A 22,553-nucleotide genomic window follows, 5' to 3' on the forward strand; every position below is an offset into this window, starting at 1 on the left:
AAGGGGGGGGGGGGTTACCATGGCAACAGCAGGTCAAACCCAACGCTACCTTTAGCTTGTTAGCGTCAGAACATCCAGAGAGGAACGAAGAGACATGAAGCAACAACCTCACAGTTTAAATCAATATATATATATAGCACAGTGTGATGATGATGATGATGATGTGTCCTCACCGTCTCTGCAAGTCTTCCCATCCTCCAGCAGCTGGACTCCAGTGGGACAGGCACACTGATAGAAAGGCTCCATCGGAGACAAGAGACAGAGGTGGGAACATCCTCCATTGTTCACCGAGCAGGGACTCTTCACTACTGTTAAAGGAGAGGGTACATTAAAGAGGACATTAGAGACTCACTATTGTCCACAGAGAGGACATTAAAGACTCACTATTGTCCACAGAGAGGACATTAGAGACTCACTATTGTCCACAGAGAGGACATTAGAGACTCACACTAGGTTAATGTTAAAACTAGTGCTGGGCAACGATTAAAATATTGAAATCGCGATTCAAATATTGAAATCGCGATTAGAATATTGAAATCGCGATTCAAATATTGAAATCGCGATTAGAATATTGAAATCGCGATTCAAATATTGAAATCGCGATTAGAATATTGAAATCGCGATTAGAATATTGAAATCGCGATTAGAATATTGAAATCGCGATTAGAATATTGAAATCGCAATTAGAATATTGAAATCGCGATTAAAATATTGGAATCGCGATTTGAATATTTAAATCGCGGTTTGAATATTTTAATCGCATGAATTTTTTGAGATTAATCGCGATTAATCGCATTGTTATGGCAAAGTTCAATAATGAATTATAAAGTAGTGTATTGCACACTTTTAAGTGTCTGCTGAGTTGACCACGGAGATCTGAGTGTCTGCTGACTTTACCAGCGATGTCCAGTCGTCTCCAGGGAGAGCAGCGGAAGTCGCCTTTTCTCTACGGCAACCCTGAAGGGACATCATATCTCTAATGCAAAACGATAAACATGAGACAGTCTGACTATAGGATGTTTGCTGGCTTTTATCCCACTGTTCTTGTCGTCCTCTTGTTGTTATGTATATGTATTGTCGCTTGTCTTTCAGTTAAAAAAAAAAAAAGAAATAATAATTTTTTTTTTTAATTTAAAAGAAAATGCATTAACGCGCGATAAAATAATTGTCGGCGTTAATTAATGAATGCGTTAACGCGAAATGAACGCGTTAACTTGCCCAGCACTAGTTAAAACCTAAAACACTCCATCTGGTGAAAGAATCCTAAACCTATGGGGACATTTAGACTCACGTATGTCTTGTCTCTTGGCACTGAAGACGTGGATGTCCATCGGAGAGAAGATGTCCGAGTGGACGATCCGCTGCTCGTCTCCGGTCTGTTTCCTACAGGAGTGGATGGAGTGAGTGTTCCAGTCGGTCCAGAACAGAGTGTCCTCGTACAGGGTGAGAGCGAACGGGTGAGGAAGTTCTCCTTTGACCACCACCTCTCTGAAAACACACATCACCAGGTACATTTACTTCAGTATCCTTTAGAACAGGGGTGCCCACACTTTTTCGGCTTGCGAGCTACTTTTAAAATGACGAAGTCAAAATGATCTACCTACATTAAAAATGCTGAATATCTATTTATATATATATATATATATATATATATATATATATATATATATATATATATATATATATATATATAGGCAAGGCAAGTTTATTTGTATAGCACATTTCAACAAGGTAATTCAAAGTGCTTCACATAAAACCATTAAAAGCATCAAAACATAAGGTGAAAAAGGAGATTTAAAAACAATTAAGAACATTCATTGCATTAAACATTTTTTTTTAAACACTGTAAGAAATAAAATACAGTAGTAAAATGCAGAAATGCAGGAAATTGATTAATATATGAATTGAATGTGGTTCAATTAAAGGCAGCAGCAAACAGAAAGGTCTTCAATCTTGATTTAAATGAGCTGAGGGTCTCAGCAGACCTGCAGCTTTCTGGGACTTTGTTCCAGATATGTGGAGCAGAAAAACTGAACGCTGCTTCTCCATGTTTAGTTCTGACTCTGGGAACAGAAAGTAGACCGGTCCCAGACGACCTGAGGGGTCGGGATGGTTCATAAGGTAGCAGCAGATCAGAGATGTATTTTGGCCCTAAACCATTCAGTGCTTTGTAAACCAACAGCAGGATTTTAAAGTAAATTCTTTGTATGACATACTGAGTATACTTTATATTTACAATATATGTTGGCATACCTTGCATAACTGCATGAACCCTTATGGCACAATACAATTCTGTACATTTTTGGTCATGACCTTACTCTGATGACTTGCACTGAATGGCATTGGCCAGAGTTGCATATTCGGACAGTAGCTGCTGGTATCCGCCTCAAGCAGACTTCAAATGATCATCAGTCATGGTGGAACGGTGTTTGGTCTTAATGTTCTTCATGTGCGAAAAGGCTGACTCACATAAATGAGTAGAGCTGAATAATGCAGTCAAGAAGGTATCACATGTCCTCATGTTTGGGTAATTTTCCTCTCTGAGGAAACTGTCCATGAGCCCTGGACTTCAGCTGAATGTCAGCTTGCAGTGTCAGAATCTCATCCTCCACTCCAGACGAGTTCAGGTGAAACAGCGTTGACATTTTTGATGCGAGTGAATCAACCTCAATATCTTCCCCAAATGTGCAGCACATAAGTGTAGCAACTGGCTCGAGTAAAGCAAAGTCTGGAAAGCGTTTGTCAAACTCTGACAGACACTTGTCAACCTGCTCTGTGTAGCGCGCGCTGTCGAGTTACGCACACGCCTTCCGCTGAGTCTCCAGTTCTGACGCCAGGTTTTGGAAGTTTCCCAAATCATGGCGCTGCAGCTTTAGATTCTTTAGTACAAATAAATTGGAAGGCTAACTAATTAGCTCGCCGGAGTTTTGCGGTTGACCGCGCATAGGTGGTGACCCATGTGTTAGAAAATCAAGTGGCAAATGCCATGAGGAAATCAAATTGTTTTTGAATGGCATGCGATCTACCCGCACTACCTCCGCGATCGACCGGTCGATCGCGATCGACGTATTGGGCACCCCTGCTTTAGAAGCACTTCAGTACAGTGAAGACAGTAGATGACATGTTGAGTACCTGGAGGACCCATCCAGGTTGCAGCGGTGGATGAAGTTGTGCTTGGCATCGGCCCAGTAGATCTTCTCCAGCCTGTAATCCAGAGTGAGACCGTTGGGCCAGTAGATCTCTTTATCGATGATCATGGAGCGATTCGTCCCGTCCATCCCGGCTCGCTCGATCTTTGGGATCTCACCCCAGTCTGTCCAGTACATGTACCTGAGGACAGAGGAGGCATTATGGGTAATTATAGTGAACATCACAACACAGGATGCTGCATAACATGTGAACATCATCCCGTTTAAAGACGCAGAGACTAGAGAGGTTCAACCTGATGACAACAACCCATCCGATCACTTCATTCATGGTAAAGACAACAACCCATCCGATCACTTCATTCATGGTAACGACAACAACCCATCCGATCACTTCATTCATGGTAAAGACAACAACCCATCCGATCACTTCATTCATGGTAAAGACAACAACCCATCCGATCACTTCATTCATGGTAAAGACAACAACCCATCCGATCACTTCATTCATGGTAACGACAACAACCCATCCGATCACTTCATTCATGGTAAAGACAACAACCCATCCGATCACTTCATTCATGGTAACGACAACAACCCATCCGATCACTTCATTCATGGTAACGACAACAACCCATCCGATCACTTCATTCATGGTAACGACAACAACCCATCCGATCACTTCATTCATGGTAAAGACAACAACCCATCCGATCACTTCATTCATGGTAAAGACAACAACCCATCCGATCACTTCATTCATGGTAACGACAACAACCCATCCGATCACTTCATTCATGGTAACGACAACAACCCATCCGATCACTTCATTCATGGTAAAGACAACAACCCATCCGATCACTTCATTCATGGTAAAGACAACAACCCATCCGATCACTTCATTCATGGTAACGACAACAACCGATCCGATCACTTCATTCATGGTAACGACAACAACCCATCCGATCACTTCATTCATGGTAAAGACAACAACCCATCCGATCACTTCATTCATGGTAACGACAACAACCCATCCGATCACTTCATTCATGGTAACGACAACAACCCATCCGATCACTTCATTCATGGTAAAGACAACAACCCATCCGATCACTTCATTCATGGTAACGACAACAACCCATCCGATCACTTCATTCATGGTAAAGACAACAACCCATCCGATCACTTCATTCATGGTAAAGACAACAACCCATCCGATCACTTCATTCATGGTAAAGACAACAACCCATCCGATCACTTCATTCATGGTAACGACAACAACCCATCCGATCACTTCATTCATGGTAAAGACAACAACCCATCCGATCACTTCATTCATGGTAACGACAACAACCCATCCGATCACTTCATTCATGGTAAAGACAACAACCCATCCGATCACTTCATTCATGGTAACGACAACAACCCATCCGATCACTTCATTCATGGTAAAGACAACAACCCATCCGATCACTTCATTCATGGTAACGACAACAACCCATCCGATCACTTCATTCATGGTAACGACAACAACCGATCCGATCACTTCATTCATGGTAACGACAACAACCCATCCGATCACTTCATTCATGGTAAAGACAACAACCCATCCGATCACTTCATTCATGGTAAAGACAACAACCCATCCGATCACTTCATTCATGGTAACGACAACAACCCATCCGATCACTTCATTCATGGTAACGACAACAACCCATCCGATCACTTCATTCATGGTAAAGACAACAACCCATCCGATCACTTCATTCATGGTAACGACAACAACCCATCCGATCACTTCATTCATGGTAAAGACAACAACCCATCCGATCACTTCATTCATGGTAAAGACAACAACCCATCCGATCACTTCATTCATGGTAAAGACAACAACCCATCCGATCACTTCATTCATGGTAAAGACAACAACCCATCCGATCACTTCATTCATGGTAACGACAACAACCCATCCGATCACTTCATTCATGGTAACGACAACAACCCATCCGATCACTTCATTCATGGTAAAGACAACAACCCATCCGATCACTTCATTCATGGTAAAGACAACAACCCATCCGATCACTTCATTCATGGTAAAGACAACAACCCATCCGATCACTTCATTCATGGTAACGACAACAACCCATCCGATCACTTCATTCATGGTAAAGACAACAACCCATCCGATCACTTCATTCATGGTAACGACAACAACCCATCCGATCACTTCATTCATGGTAACGACAACAACCCATCCGATCACTTCATTCATGGTAACGACAACAACCCATCCGATCACTTCATTCATGGTAACGACAACAACCCATCCGATCACTCCATTCATGGTAACGACAACAACCCATCCGATCACTTCATTCATGGTAAAGACAACAACCCATCCGATCACTTCATTCATGGTAACGACAACAACCCATCCGATCACTTCATTCATGGTAACGACAACAACCCATCCGATCACTTCATTCATGGTAACGACAACAACCCATCCGATCACTTCATTCGGAGAATAATAAAACCAGGACACAGCGAGACCAGGACACAGCGAGACCAGAACACGGTGACACCAGGACACGGTATAGTGAGACCAGGACACAGCGAGACCAGGACACAGCGAGACCAGGACACAGCGAAGTGAGACCAGAACACGATGAGACTAGAACACAGTGAGACCAGGACATGGTGCAGTGAGACCAGAACACAGCGAGACCAGGACACAGCGAGACCAGAACACAGTGAAGTGAGACCAGGACACGATGAGACTAGAACACGACGAGACCAGAACACAGTGAAGTGAGACCAGAACACAGTGAGACCAGGACACGGTGCAGTGAGACCAGAACATGACTAAATGAAACGTGTCACTGTCACAAAAAACTTTCACCTAAATAAAAACAAGAGAAGCTGAATAACTAGAACATGGTCCAGAACGTATCTATGAAAACGAATCATCAATGATCAGTATTCAGATGGTTTTATTATTATCAACACACTGAGATCTTGTCTCTTTGATCTTCCATACTGAAGAAGACCAAAGATACAATAAAACCCAAGACACATTTAAATAAAACTCATGAATACATTACAGACTTCTTTAACCTGAGTCCTCATGGATCTACATCCTCCTGTGAGACCAGGACCCAGAGGGACCACAGAGACTACAAGTGAGTTATATATATAGACTACAGGTGAGGAGGTGAGTTTATTTATTTATTTATTTATATATATATATATATATATATATATTCACTGACTCCTCCCACTCCTCCCACTGACTCCTCCCACTGACTCCTCCCACTCCCACTGGTCTTCATCAGGGCCACTACAGAGAAACCCAGTCCCTCAGACTCACCCTCGTTCTGGATCCAGAGCGATGGCCCTCGGCTGGTCCAGCTCCTGCCAGAACAAAACCTTCCTCAAGGACCCATCCAGCTCGGCCACCTCGATCCGATTGGTCTCCGAGTCTGTCCAGTAGAGTTTACTTCCTAACCAATCACAGGCCAGTCCGTCTGGGGAGGCCAGACCTGGGACCACGATCTGGACGACGCTGGCCTGTGATCGGTTGAAGACGGTGCGTTTGATGGCCTCCTCGCTGACGTCGCTCCAGTAGATGAGACCCTGAGAGTAGACGTAGTCCACGGCGGCGGCGTCCTCCAGCCCCCCCACCACCACCGTGGAGTTGGCCTTCTCGTGGGCCGCGTCCACCAGCCGAAGGTCCCGTCGGTTCGCATAGAGCAGCAGGGGCACGCCTGGAAGAGGTTAACATAAATAGACTTTAAACTGTGGAAAATACACAAAAATACACAGTTTAAACTGGAAAATATTGATTTCCATTGTGTGGATTTACTGTTTTCTATCAGAATAAAGGGAAACTATTTAAATGTTGGACGAACAAAACAAAACATTTAAAGACTAATAACCTGAAATAAATCATCACATTGATCAATAACGTAAAGAGCCATGAACAGAATGTTGTTGGTTCTAGTGAGGTAAATATTAATAACATATTTTAACGTTCTTTGGTTTCATATCACAGAAAAATTTATATATTTTGGGCAAAGCAAAACTGACTTTTTCTGTTTTCTGACCAACAGCTATTTAAATAACAATAATCAACAGATTGATTGATGATGGAAGTAATCGTTAAATAACATATAACCAACAGAATAAAGTCTGTATTTTACTTTTGGTGAATAACAAATGGCTTCCAGTGAATTTACAGTTATTTATCCGACAGGTTTATTATTTTATTTATGTTTTTAATATAAAACAATACATATTTTTATAAAGTAGCTTTTAACTTTACTGTATTTTTAAAGTCAAAAAACATCAAAACAATTCAGAATATTGTGGCTCATTATTAAATATTAATATTAATAGAAATAAAAATGTATAGAAATATAAATAAATGATATTAGTGTAGAATAAATAAAACAGATACTGAGTTTTTTAGAAATCGGAACATAGTTAGCAAATTAAAGAAATAAATTATTAAATAAAAATAAGCGTAAATACTAAAAAAGGAGGCAAAGAATATAAGTAAATAAAACAATAGGAACAAATCTAGAAACATTGATAAATAACTGTGTTTATTAAAGTCATATTTATATTTAAATATTGTTGAATTATTATATACATCTCTTTAAAAAGAAGTCTGATAAATCAATTAATTTATATAATAATATGAAGAATAATACCATTATTAATAATAATAAAAGTAATAACAATAACAGTGTTACTGAGCAGAAATTACCTTAGCTAGCTTGTTAGCATAACAACATGAAAACATGAGCTGCTCCAGTTTGAATACAGATTAATGTGGTTCAATATGATTTAATCAATAATAACATAATAGTATCGATTAGCTCCGCTGTTAGCTTAATATCACATACATATAACGTCACAGCAAGCTGGAGGACTCGCTCGCGTAGCATTTGTTGTGCTAACTGCTGCTAGCAATGCTAATCTAAGTTACTACCACAGCGGATATCATGAATAACGGTGTTAAAATAAGACAGTTAGCATGATAACTGCGTTAAAATAATATGTAAAGTGTGAAGACAGGGCTTGGTGAGAGTTTATAAATATAAAAACACACACAAACTGAAGCTAAGTGTGCTTTATTTCGGCTCCTCCGGCAGTCAAACAGGCGGAGCAGCACTGATAGCATGATGCTAACAGCTAGAGGGCCCTGATCCTCGGACCTCTCCACACACCTCCGCCCGTTAGAAGCCTCTTCTCCCGGCTGTTAACCAACACTCTCACACATCTCACCCGGAGGAACAAGAGGACTTGATGATAAACTTACCTCGTATGAGGAAACAGAAGCTAAACAACAACAAGCTCCGCAGCGCGACCCTCATCTTTCTCTTCTCTCGGCTCCTCAGCGCGGAGCTCCCATCGCTGCTACAGCCGCTTATTGTCCGGGAATGAAACACGATGTTCGGTTCAGATCTACGAGACGAGACGTAGAAATGTCCCAAAGAAGTCCATCACGGCTCGATAACTGGTTTATTCTTTATTACATATTATGTATATTATATATACGTAAACCTAATCCACTGGATCAACTCTGTGTCTCACATTGTCCTGGAGGAGGTTCGTGGTCCCCTTCCGCTGAGGAAGAAACTCCTCCTCCTCTTCTTCACATGACTTCACGTTCCTCTATAAAGGAACTCCACGATGGTCACGCGACTTCACGTTAGTCTGTAAAGGAACTCCACCAGGGTCACGTGACTTCACGTTAGTCTATAAAGGAACTCCACCACTGTCACATGACTTCACGTTAGTCTGTAAAGGAACTCCACAGCGGTCACGTGACTTCACGTTAGTCTGTAAAGGAACTCCACCACTGTCACATGACTTCACGTTAGTCTGTAAAGGAACTCCACCACTGTCACATGACTTCACGTTAGTCTGTAAAGGAACTCCACAGCGGTCACGTGACTTCACGTTAGTCTGTAAAGGAACTCCACCACTGTCACATGACTTCACGTTAGTCTGTAAAGGAACTCCACTACGGTCACGCGACTTCACGTTAGTCTATAAAGGAACTCCACCACAGTCACGTGACTTCACGTTAGTCTGTAAAGGAACTCCACCACAGTCACGTGACTTCACGTTAGTCTGTAAAGGAACTCCACCACTGTCACATGACTTCACGTTAGTCTGTAAAGGAACTCCACCACAGTCACGTGACTTCACGTTAGTCTGTAAAGGAACTCCACCGCGGTCACGTGACTTCACGTTAGTCTGTAAAGGAACTCCACCACGGTCACCTGACTTCACGTTAGTCTATAAAGGAACTCCACCACTGTCACATGACTTCACGTTAGTCTGTAAAGGAACTCCACAGCGGTCACGTGACTTCACGTTAGTCTGTAAAGGAACTCCACAGCGGTCACGTGACTTCACGTTAGTCTGTAAAGGAACTCCAACACTGTCACATGACTTCACGTTAGTCTATAAAGGAACTCCACCACTGTCACATGACTTCACGTTAGTCTGTAAAGGAACTCCACAGCGGTCACATGACTTCACGTTAGTCTGTAAAGGAACTCCACCACTGTCACATGACTTCACGTTAGTCTGTAAAGGAACTCCACCACTGTCACATGACTTCACGTTAGTCTGTAAAGGAACTCCACTACTGTCACATGACTTCACGTTAGTCTGTAAAGGAACTCCACCGCGGTCACGTGACTTCACGTTAGTCTGTAAAGGAACTCCACCGCGGTCACGTGACTTCACGTTAGTCTATAAAGGAACTCCACCGCGGTCACGTGACTTCACGTTAGTCTGTAAAGGAACTCCACCGCGGTCACGTGACTTCACGTTAGTCTGTAAAGGAACTCCACCACTGTCACCTGACTTCACGTTAGTCTGTAAAGGAACTCCACCACTGTCACCTGACTTCACGTTAGTCTGTAAAGGAACTCCACCGCGGTCACGTGACTTCACGTTAGTCTGTAAAGGAACTCCACCACTGTCACCTGACTTCACGTTAGTCTGTAAAGGAACTCCACCACTGTCACCTGACTTCACGTTAGTCTGTAAAGGAACTCCACCGCGGTCACGTGACTTCACGTTAGTCTGTAAAGGAACTCCACCACTGTCACCTGACTTCACGTTAGTCTGTAAAGGAACTCCACCACGGTCACCTGACTTCACGTTAGTCTGTAAAGGAACTCCACCGCGGTCACGTGACTTCACGTTAGTCTGTAAAGGAACTCCACCGCGGTCACGTGACTTCATATTAGATATTTGCTTTGGAGCGAGCTGCACATACCGTGGAGTGAAGTCAGCTCAGACTTCGTGTATTTGTAATGATTTTACATGTTCATGACTGTGGCTCATTGAGAAGAATATTTTCCATCACTGAGTGAGGTCTTTTCTGCAGAACACCCACTGCTCCGTCTCCTCTACACACACCCAGTTAACTCCCAGTACCCCCATCTCCTCCACTGTTACACCAGTCTGCTTCCCAGCAGGCTGCCTGACAATGTTACTGTAATGAGCTCCCTATCTCTGGCTGAAAAGTGCAGGTTGAAATACATGTTGGCACACTTGGGCAGAGTCCAGCTCATAGCTTTAGTTATTCATACACCAGCTTCAATATTGGTTTGTGCAGTCCAACACTAAAATCTGATTTTAAATGCAGCTCTGTGAGGATTTACTTGAGCTAGATGTTAACTAAACACACAAATAATATATATAGGTTATTATTTGGTCTATAAAACATCAGAACATAGAGAAATTAGGATTTCCTCAGACTCTTTTTGTCTAAAACCAAAATATATATATTTTTATTTATCATGTTCAGACAAAAGCATCAAATTATCACATTTTAAATGATGAAACCATCAAATATTTGGATATATTTTTTAAAGAATTACTTCATTATTATCAGTAATATCATTAAGGAGCTGAAGATTAATTTTCTGTCAATCCACTCATGAACAATTTCAATTATTCCACTTCAAATGCAATGAAAGCACAGATAAAGGGACCTTTGGTGTCTGGAGGAGGAGGCTACAGGGCCCCCTAGTGTCTGGAGGAGGCTACAGGGCCCTCTAGTGTCTGGAGGAGGCTACAGGGCCCCCTAGTGTCTGGAGGGATATATCCACTGTATGTATATACAGTGGATATATACTGTATATATATACTGTATATATATACTGTATATATATATATATATATATATATATATATATATATATATTTAAAGACACTTTCAAACCAGAAACTCAAAATCTCGTGAAAATCATAAACTATATAAAATATAAATAACTGGAAATAAATCAGATTTTTAGGTTTAACTTAAATTGTAATTTTGAACAAAGAAGTCAAAATACTGAATGTATGAAAGATAGAAATCATTAATACTGTAAATCAATAATCTATACTCATGACATCATCAGCAAAACAACACGTTCAAAATCACATTTCTTTATTCTTTACAAGAAGAAAACATCAAATTTCCAAATTTATGCAAAAGCTTCACTTCACAAAACAGGACCAGACTGTCACCATCGTCAACAATAATAATAATCAATAATCAGAGCAACAGAAGAGAAGAGCAGTCAGTGTTCATCAGGCGACTCTTCTTCATCATCATCATCATCATAGGAAAATAGTGAAAAAGAAGCTTCAGAAGATCATATTTATCAAAAACACACAAAAGTGCATCAACGTTCAAAAGATTAATTATCTAAATCTTCATCATCATGTGAAACGATTTACAAAACCAGCACAGTGAGTTCAGAGGAGGACATGCAGGAGGAAGTCATGAGGAGGAGGAGGGAGAGGAAGAAGAGGAGATAGAAGAGGAGGAGGGAGAGGAGGAAGAGGAGGAAGAAGAGGAGGAAGAGGAGGAGGAGGAAGAGGAGGAAGAGGAAGGAGAGGAGGAAGAAGAGGAGGAGGGAGAGGAAGAAGAGGAGGAGGAGGAAGAAGAGGAGGAAGAGGAGAAGGAGGAGGAAGAAGAGGAGGGGGGAGGAGGAAGAGGAGGAGGGAGAGGAGGAAGAAGGAGGAGGAGGGAGAAGAAGAGGAGGAGGGAGAGGAGGAGGAGGGAGAGGAAGAAGAGGAGGAGGAGGGAGAGGAGGAAGGAGGAGGAAGAAGAGGAGGAGGGAGAGGAGGAAGGAGGAGGAAGAAGAGGAGGGAGAGGAAGAGGAGGAAGAAGAGGAAGGAGGAGGAAGAAGAGGAGGGAGAGGAGGAAGGAGAGGAAGAAGAGGAGGAGGAAGAAGAGGAGGAAGAGGAGGAAGAGGAAGGAGGAGGAGGGAGAGGAAGAAGAGGAGAAAGAAGAGGAGGAAGAGGAAGGAGAGGAGGAGGGAGAGGAAGAAGAGGAGGAAGAGGAGAAGGAGGAGGAAGAAGAGGAGGGGGGAGAGGAGGAAGATGAGGAAGAGGAGGAGGGAGAGGAGGAAGAAGGAGGAGGAGGGAGAGGAAGAAGAGGAGGAAGAGGAAGAAGAGGAGGAGGGAGAGGAGGAGGAGGAGGGAGAGGAGGAAGAAGAGGAGGAGGGAGAGGAGGAAGGAGGAGGAAGAAGAGGGGGGAGAGGAAGAGGAGGAAGAAGAGGAAGAAGAGGAGGGAGAGGAAGAGGAGGAAGAAGAGGAAGGAGGAGGAAGAAGAGGAGGGAGAGGAGGAAGGAGAGGAAGAAGAGGAGGAGGAAGAAGAGGAGGAAGAGGAAGGAGGAGGAGGGAGAGGAAGAAGAGGAGAAAGAGGAAGGAGAGGAGGAGGGAGAGGAAGAAGAGGAGGAAGAACAGGAGGAAGAGGAGGAGGAGGAAGAAGAGGAGGAAGATGAGGAAGAGGAGGAGGGAGAGGAGGAAGAGGAGGAAGAAGGAGGAGGAGGGAGAGGAAGAAGAGGAGGAGGGAGAGGAGGAAGGAGAGGAGGAGGGAGATGAGGAAGGAGGAAGAAGAGGAGGGAGAGGAGGAGGAAGAAGAGGAGGAAGAAGGAGGAGGAAGAAGAGGAGGAGGGAGAGGAGGAAGGAGGAAGAAGAGGAGGGAGAGGAGGAGGAAGAAGAGGAGGGAGAGGAAGAGATGGAAGAAGGAGGGAGAGGAAGAAGAGGAGGAGGAAGAGGAGATAGAAGAGGAGGAGGGAGAGGAGGAAGAGGAAGGAGGAGGGAGAGGAAGAAGAGGAAGAAGAGGAGGAAGAGGAAGGAGAGGAGGAAGAAGAGGAAGAAGAGGAGGAAGAAGAGGAGGAGGAAGAAGAGGAGGGGGGAGATGAGGAAGAGGAGGAAGGAGGAGGGAGAGGAAGAAGAGGAGGAAGAGGAAGAAGAAGAGGAGAGGAAGAAGATGAGGAAGAGGAAGAAGAGGAGGAGGGAGAGGAGGAAGAGGAGGAAGAAGAGGAGGGGGGAGAGGAGGAAGATGAGGAAGAGGAGGGAGAGGAGAAGGAGGAGGAAGAAGAGGAGTAGGGAGAGGAGGAAGATGAGGAAGAGGAGGAGGAGGGAGAGGAGGAAGAGGAGGAAGAAGGAGGAAGAAGAGGAGGAAGAGGAGGAAGAAGAAGAAGGAGGAGGGAGAGGAGGGTCCTCATTGGCTTCCTGAGATTCAGGGAATAATAATATTGCAGTTTGTTCTTTGTGTTCAAAGAGAAATCAATCAGCTGATCAGGAGTCAGTTCATCAGCAGAACATCAAACGCTTTGTTTTACTGAGATCGTTTTTATGTTGTGATGTTTTTTAAACTTATGTTTTGACTGAATAAATAGCGAGAGTAAACTGAGAAAAAACATCTTCATAGAATGAAAACAAGAAACGTTTGATGTTATGACGTTCAGTTTAGTCTTCAAAAGTGAACGTGAGAAAAAAGACGTGACGACAAACGTGATAAAAGACACAAAGTTACGGTGATATTTAAATTCTATATCATTGTTTTCATCATGATTCTTGATTTGTCATTTGGTGCATTTTTATTTGTGGAAATAACCAAAGAGGATAAAATATCTGTTTCTTTTTAAATCGACTGTATGACAATAAAAAGACAGTTTGTTGATATGAAGTCATTAATGTTCTTCAGATAACTTTATTAACGGTTTGTCATTATTTCTCATGACCGCACAGTTTTTATCATCGTTACACCACGAGTGTAACATGATAGTAAACTGTGCGGTTATGAAACATAACGAACACCCTTCGGCCAATCAGGGTCGAGTATTCTCCACGTAGACGTTCCCTTATTGTTTTATGTGGTTAACAATCTGAAAAGAAGTCATTTGAATTCTTCAGCTCCGTCACACCTCGTAGTGCAGGTCGTTGAGCTCCAGTCTCGTGTAGTGCCGTCTGTCGAAGGACTCCATCGCTTTGCGGCCGCCGACGGCCAGAGCCAGCGTGAGCACGGCGAGCCCGAGCACCGTGAACGCCACCACGCCGCTCTTCAGCGCGCCTCGCGTTGCCGACGATGTCGCCGACTTCCCGCGGCCGGCGCTGGAGTTCTGGAGGGCCTGGTCGGACTGGACGGCGCCTTTGGGGACGATTACCAGACTCGCTGGTGGAGTCGTCTTCGTGGTGGACAGATCAGTGGTGGTGGTCGTAGCAGGAAGAGGAGTCGTAGTGGTGGTGGTGGCAGGAGTAGTAGTAGTAGTACGAGTAGTGGTGGCAGGAGTAGTAGTAGTAGTAGTACTACTAGTAGTGGTGGTGGTGGCAGGAGTAGTAGTAGTAGTACTAGTAGTAGTAGTGGTTGGAGCAGGAGCAGTCGTAGTGGGAGTTGTAGTTGTAGTAGTTTCAGTGGTGGGCAGTGGTTTGTCACTTGTTCCTGGTGCAGCCTCCCTCTTGGCCGTGACAACAGGAAGTGATGTGGTGGAGCTCTGCGTCGGCCGGGTGGAGGTAATGGTGCCGACGGGATGAGGCTTCACCTTCTTGGCTGTTTTGTTTTGCTTTTTGCTGGTTTTGTTTGGCTTCTTCGTGGTGGTGGCTGCAGTAGAAGTAGTTGTAGAAGCTGCTGTTGTAGTTGTGGTTGTAGTTGTGGTCGTGGTGGGTGCTGGAGTTACCGGAGGCATTGTGGCGATGATGATGATGAATGGAGGTGCTGTAGTGGTGGTGGTTGTTGTGGTGGTGGTTGGTGATGTTGTGGTTGTTGGTGTAGTTGTGGTGGAGGTGGTGGTGGTTGGTTCCGTGGTGGTCGTCATGGTTAAGGGTCTCACTGTGGTCGGATGAATCAAACCTGTGAAGAAACACAGTGAAATGTTAAAGAAGCAAAGAAACAGGAAGCTGAACTTCAACATCACAAATATACCTGAGCAGGTAGTGTTGAGAGTCAAAAGCCTGATTTGAGTTTAAGATAACACCAAAAGCTCCAGGTCTGAGGTCTCATTGGACGAGACTCCACAGGACTTCCTCTGCCTGTCACTGAAACCATAAAACTCTGAAACATTCCACGTATGCAAAGAGGAACAGAAACAATGTTGCTTTTTAAGAAACCCTCGGTCATAGTTTTAACTCTGCTGGACGAATAGAAGAGAACGGATAACTTCTATTCCCCGTTCCCTCACCGTTAACGTCCACATTTTGCCAGTCATAAGGAAGTAGAATCCCCTTCATTTCCGAGGATAAACTCTCGACCAAACAGAGAGTTTATCTCTGCGCAGCTGGAAGCTCCGGATCCCGAGTTCAACCCAGAAACTCGAAGAACCACATCGACCGCTACGAAGTCATCTCTCAGGAAGAGGATTGTGTCTGGGCAGGGTTTAGGTCATCGTGTGTTTATTACCTTGTTTGTTTTGTTATAACGTGTTCTTGTGTGTTGATGGACCGCCGAGTTCTGTTAGCGCTGTGAAGAACCGATGCTGTATTTGATACTGTTGTAATAGTGTTGTGTTAGATCATCACTGTAAGGGAAGTTGGTAACTGTTGTTTTATCAGTTCAAAGAATCTAAGTTCACCAGTCAGGGTTCTGCATGACAGAGAAACAATCTGTGTTCTCCGTGGTGGTGAGGATCTGCCTTGTTTTGATCAATGTTATTAAAACTTAATCAACTCTGTTATACTTTAAAGAGCAGTTTTCTGTGATTACTCTGCATCTGCATGTGTATTGTAACTATAGCTGATATCAAACCTTCACTGTTCACTCTGAATGTGTACTTTGACTGTTGACTATAGTACCTGAACAGGTAGTGAACAGAGTACCTGAACAGGTAGAGAACAGAGTACCTGAACAGGTAGTGAACAGAGTACCTGAACAGGTAGAGAACAGAGTACCTGAACAGGTAGTGAACAGAGTACCTGAACAGGTAGAGAACAGAGTACCTGAACAGGTAGAGAACAGAGTACCTGAACAGGTAGAGAACAGAATACCTGAACATGTAGAGAACAGAGTACCTGAACAGGTAGAGAACAGAATACCTGAACAGGTAGAGAACAGAGTACCTGAACAGGTAGTGAACAGAGTACCTGAACAGGTAGAGAACAGAATACCTGAACAGGTAGAGAACAGAGTACCTGAACAGGTAGAGAACAGAGTACCTGAACAGGTAGAGAACAGAGTACCTGAACAGGTAGTGAACAGAATACCTGAACAGGTAGTGAACAGAGTACCTGAACAGGTAGAGAACAGAATACCTGAACATGTAGAGAACAGAGTACCTGAACAGGTAGAGAACAGAATACCTGAACAGGTAGAGAACAGAGTACCTGAACAGGTAGTGAACAGAGTACCTGAACAGGTAGAGAACAGAATACCTGAACAGGTAGAGAACAGAGTACATGAACAGGTAGAGAACAGAGTACCTGAACAGGTAGAGAACAGAATACCTGAACAGGTAGAGAACAGAGTACCTGAACAGGTAGACAACAGAATACCTGAACAGGTAGAGAACAGAATACCTGAACAGGTAGAGAACAGAGTACCTGAACAGGTAGAGAACAGAGTACCTGAACAGGTAGAGAACAGAATACCTGAACAGGTAGAGAACAGAGTACCTGAACAGGTAGAGAACAGAGTACCTGAACAGGTAGAGAACAGAGTACCTGAACAGGTAGAGAACAGAGTACCTGAACAGGTAGAGAACAGAGTACCTGAACAGGTAGTGAACAGAATACCTGAACAGGTAGTGAACAGAGTACCTGAACAGGTAGAGAACAGAATACCTGAACATGTAGAGAACAGAGTACCTGAACAGGTAGTGAACAGAATACCTGAACAGGTAGAGAACAGAGTACCTGAACAGGTAGTGAACAGAGTACCTGAACAGGTAGAGAACAGAATACCTGAACAGGTAGAGAACAGAGTACATGAACAGGTAGAGAACAGAGTACCTGAACAGGTAGAGAACAGAGTACCTGAACAGGTAGAGAACAGAGTACCTGAACATGTAGAGAACAGAATACCTGAACAGGTAGAGAACAGAGTACCTGAACAGGTAGTGAACAGAGTACCTGAACAGGTAGAGAACAGAATACCTGAACAGGTAGAGAACAGAGTACATGAACAGGTAGAGAACAGAGTACCTGAACAGGTAGAGAACAGAATACCTGAACAGGTAGAGAACAGAGTACCTGAACAGGTAGACAACAGAATACCTGAACAGGTAGAGAACAGAATACCTGAACAGGTAGAGAACAGAGTACCTGAACAGGTAGAGAACAGAGTACCTGAACAGGTAGAGAACAGAATACCTGAACAGGTAGAGAACAGAGTACCTGAACAGGTAGTGAACAGAATACCTGAACAGGTAGTGAACAGAGTACCTGAACAGGTAGTGAACAGAATACCTGAACAGGTAGTGAACAGAGTACCTGAACAGGTAGTGAACAGAGTACCTGAACAGGTAGAGAACAGAATACCTGAACAGGTAGAGAACAGAATACCTGAACAGGTAGAGAACAGAGTACCTGAACAGGTAGAGAACAGAATACCTGAACAGGTAGAGAACAGAGTACCTGAACAGGTAGTGAACAGAATACCTGAACAGGTAGTGAACAGAGTACCTGAACAGGTAGAGAACAGAATACCTGAACATGTAGAGAACAGAGTACCTGAACAGGTAGAGAACAGAGTACCTGAACAGGTAGTGAACAGAGTACCTGAACAGGTAGAGAACAGAATACCTGAACAGGTAGAGAACAGAATACCTGAACAGGTAGAGAACAGAGTACCTGAACAGGTAGTGAACAGAATACCTGAACAGGTAGAGAACAGAGTACCTGAACAGGTAGAGAACAGAGTACCTGAACAGGTAGAGAACAGAGTACCTGAACAGGTAGAGAACAGAATACCTGAACAGGTAGAGAACAGAGTACATGAACAGGTAGAGAACAGAGTACCTGAACAGGTAGAGAACAGAGTACATGAACAGGTAGAGAGCAGAGTACCTGAACAGGTAGAGAACAGAATACCTGAACAGGTAGAGAACAGAGTACCTGAACAGGTAGAGAACAGAATACCTGAACAGGTAGAGAACAGAATACATGAACAGGTAGAGAACAGAGTACCTGAACAGGTAGAGAACAGAGTACATGAACAGGTAGAGAACAGAGTACCTGAACAGGTAGAGAACAGAATACCTGAACAGGTAGAGAACAGAATACCTGAACAGGTAGAGAACAGAGTACCTGAACAGGTAGTGAACAGAATACCTGAACAGGTAGTGAACAGAGTACCTGAACAGGTAGAGAACAGAGTACCTGAACAGGTAGAGAACAGAGTACCTGAACAGGTAGAGAACAGAGTACATGAACAGGTAGAGAACAGAGTACCTGAACAGGTAGAGAACAGAGTACATGAACAGGTAGAGAGCAGAGTACCTGAACAGGTAGAGAACAGAATACCTGAACAGGTAGAGAACAGAGTACCTGAACAGGTAGAGAACAGAGTACATGAACAGGTAGAGAACAGAGTACCTGAACAGGTAGAGAACAGAGTACATGAACAGGTAGAGAACAGAGTACCTGAACAGGTAGAGAACAGAGTACATGAACAGGTAGAGAACAGAATACCTGAACAGGTAGAGAACAGAGTACCTGAACAGGTAGTGAACAGAGTACCTGAACAGGTAGAGAACAGAGTACCTGAACAGGTAGAGAACAGAGTACCTGAACAGGTAGAGAACAGAGTACATGAACAGGTAGAGAACAGAGTACCTGAACAGGTAGAGAACAGAGTACATGAACAGGTAGAGAACAGAGTACCTGAACAGGTAGAGAACAGAGTACATGAACAGGTAGTGAACAGAGTACCTGAACAGGTAGAGAACAGAGTACCTGAGCGGTACCTCACCTTTGTAGATGTCGTAGGTGTTGGTGCCGTCCTGAGCCTTCATTAAAGGACAGTCCTGCTCCGTCTGACAGTGGAACAGGAAGCAGTTATCTTCCCCGGCGTGTTTGTTGGCGTTGAACACGGCCATGTTGCATTTGGCGCCTTCAGAAACACAGAAACAGTGGAGAGTTTATTGATATATATATATAGATATATATATGAAGATGCACAGGTAGAGCTGGTAAAGCTGGATGTGATGGGTTTCAGGTCTCAGGTAGTCTCACCTGGTTTCACGTCCTCTGAGCAGCAGGCGAGGACACAGTCCCTCTCAGACCGGACCACGCGGGCGCCCATCGCCGTGGTCGTCCTGTTCAGCGTCTGTCTGACGTTCACGATGGCGCTCTGGTGTTGTCTGGAGAAACACGTCTCCGGCTCCATGCCGGACACAGAAAGTGATGTCATCAGCAGCAGCAGCAGCAGCAGCAGATGCACCGCGGCGATGGGCGGCCTTAGAGTCCATGATGAGGGCAGAGTGTTCGCTGGAGGAGTCATGTTCACCTGATGCTGATTAACTGAAGTCAGAAATAAAGTGAAACTAAAATTATTATTATTATTATTACATAACATCACAAAACGTTGTAAATATTTTTTTAAGACTTCATAAGCTCGTCAGTTCGTCTGAGACGGTTTTCTGCTGCGTCAGCATCTTCAGAACAAACTAACTAAATTTGTTCAATCTGAGGAGTAAAAATAGAAATCTAAAAATGAACACGACTCCTTCAGGAGACAGAAAAATAAGCTTCTATTTTTAGATCTTCTGAGAGTGGACGGGTTTTAAAGACGGAGATTTAAAATCAGATGAAATAAAAGCGGTTCAGAATAGAAACTCACCGAAGAGACGCTGAGATCCGTCCTCCATCTGGAGGTCCAGAGTCCTCTGAGCTGGACTTTAGTCTCCTGTGAGGACAGAGACTCATTATGTCTCTTATCTCCTTAAGAGACACTATCTGACCCATTATCAGAGACCTGCACCCGGTTCAGACCTGCTGTGTAGCCCCGCCCCTAAAGCATCCCCTCCTTTATGGTCTATTAGAGACCTGTCAATCACTGTGTAGCCCCGCCCTAAAGCATCCCCTGCTTTATGGTCTGTGTGACTCTAAATGGACCATAATGTACTAAATGAACATCATGCTGTATTGAAGAAGACTTGAAACTAGAGATTGAGACATAAACTCATGTTTACAATGTTTACTGAGGGAATAAATCAAGAGAGAAGTAGAGTCATTTTCTATAGACTTCCATACAACCAGAGGAGTCGCCCCCTGGTGGACACTAGAGAGAATGCAGCTTCAACACATGCAGAACCAGAGGTTTGTCTCATTCTAAACTTCTTCTATTCCTCTTTTAAACCTGAACCTCACCAGACCAGATCAACAGCTTCTTTATTACCTTTCACAATAAAAGCCTGTTCACAAGAAGGAACTGAAAGTTACTCAATTCAGCATTTGGCTAAAAAGGAAACTCAATAAAATATGAATTGTATCTTATACAACAGTTTAAATCAAACAGAGGACACAACAGCATTCTAGTAACGTTAGTTCGTCCTCGACACAAACCTCTTCAAACGTTTTCGTCATGAATTCACATCTCAGTATGAACAGTTTAATCTTTACGTCCAGTAGCGTAAAGGCTGTAAGTGTATATTTATAATTAACATATTACCTTTCTGTCACACTGAAGCAGTTATCTTTATGCTCTATAACACCAGACTCTATTGACAAAAACGGTCATTTTACCTCAATCTTTGTGTTATTGTGTGACTTTGGTGTTTAAAGGTTTGATTCAGTTTAGCTTAATTTAACTGATTATTTAACTAAAATTCGTCACTGTAATGATTACAGGATATTGTTATTTTTTTACATTATTGGTCTTCCATACACACGCGTCTCTATCGGACACAATGAGCTGCTAGCTTAAAGACAAAGATAAAGATAACGTTATTAAATATGGCGGTGAAAAGCAGCTTCACGACAGACAGCTGGTTCCTGTCTTTGTGTCTCTGGTCTCTTCTGGTTTATTCCCAGTAACACCTGCCGCTCACACGGCTCTGTGCTGCTGTTAATGCCGCTAACGTGACAAGATAAAACAACGATAATAACCGGAACATAAAGCGTCGTTTTCCCGCCTAAACTCCGCGGTTCTACCTGTATTTACTCAGATTAAGTCGCGTGCATCATCATGGGTCCGTCGATGAGTCCGGTGAAGGATCCAGTTAAACCGGTTCAGTCCGAAGCTCCACTATCCCGAGACGACCCGAGTCAGAGATCCTCCCGAATGAAAGACGAACCCTTTAAATGTATGAATGTGTAAATGAAATGATGATTATTATTAAGCGACTGCAGGAGGATGAACTAGATCACGTGATGGCTGATGAGAGGAAGAAGGAGAAGAAGCTTCAGTCTTCTGACTCATTTTTGCCTTTGTCCTCTGGAGAGGGGGGGGGGGGGGATCATCACTGATCACATGATCAATAACTGATCACATGGTCAATAACATGTTTATGAACATTAAAGATCAATAATACCTTTAAAACACTTATAAATAAGAATCTCTGTTAATAAGTTTATATTCAGGTGTATTAATAAGTAAAGAACTCTCTTCAAACGTACAGAAGATCATTTATGTCTAGAAAAGAACAAACATGAGATACTCAGTTAAAAATCATGAGGTAGTAATATTAGTATGAGATGTATGGAAAAAATGAAATACAATTTAAATTCATAAAACGACAAAAGTCAAAAGTGAAATATTAAGTAACAATGTTTACGTTTGCAACGTTTTGGGGAAAATATTTATAAAAATAATGACCAGTAAAATGTTTGACATACTGGGAGAAAAATTATGAGAAACTAAGTCAACATTTAAAGATTAAGTTAAAATAATTACGTTTGCAACATTTTCAGGGAAAATATTAATAAAAATTACTTTAATTTAAAATGATGACTGAGTCGGAGAACATTATGAAAGTTAAATTAATGTTTCTATTTTATACTTTATATGAGAAATGTGTGATGTCACAATATTAGAATGAAACAAATAACAGGAAGTTAAAATCCGCCATGAATAAATAATATATATACACACATACAGTATAGAAATAAATAAATATAGATACTTATACATATAGATGTATATTAATATTATGTCAC

The 22,553-nt window shown here is 42.9% G+C and overlaps 1 protein-coding gene across 2 annotated transcripts in view; it reads right to left on the reverse strand.

Moving 5' to 3' along the window:
* The window catches only part of lrp6 (low density lipoprotein receptor-related protein 6), a 42,503-nt gene extending 33,801 nt beyond the window's left edge, over positions 1-8,702 (reverse strand). For both annotated transcript variants that reach the window (XM_079294532.1, XM_079294531.1), the window contains exons 1-5: positions 8,476-8,702; positions 6,520-6,916; positions 3,133-3,330; positions 1,292-1,488; positions 174-308 (exon numbers count right to left, since the gene is read on the reverse strand). In XM_079294532.1, coding sequence (XP_079150658.1) covers positions 174-308; positions 1,292-1,488; positions 3,133-3,330; positions 6,520-6,916; positions 8,476-8,530 — 982 coding nt within the window. In that variant the 5' untranslated portion in view covers positions 8,531-8,702. The remainder of the gene's footprint in view (positions 1-173; positions 309-1,291; positions 1,489-3,132; positions 3,331-6,519; positions 6,917-8,475) is intronic.
* Between the last annotated feature and the right edge of the window lie 13,851 nt (positions 8,703-22,553).

The sequence above is a fragment of the Melanostigma gelatinosum genome (assembly GCF_949748355.1).
Source record: "Melanostigma gelatinosum genome assembly, chromosome: 22".
In the NCBI taxonomy this organism is placed as follows: Eukaryota; Metazoa; Chordata; class Actinopteri; order Perciformes; family Zoarcidae; genus Melanostigma; species Melanostigma gelatinosum.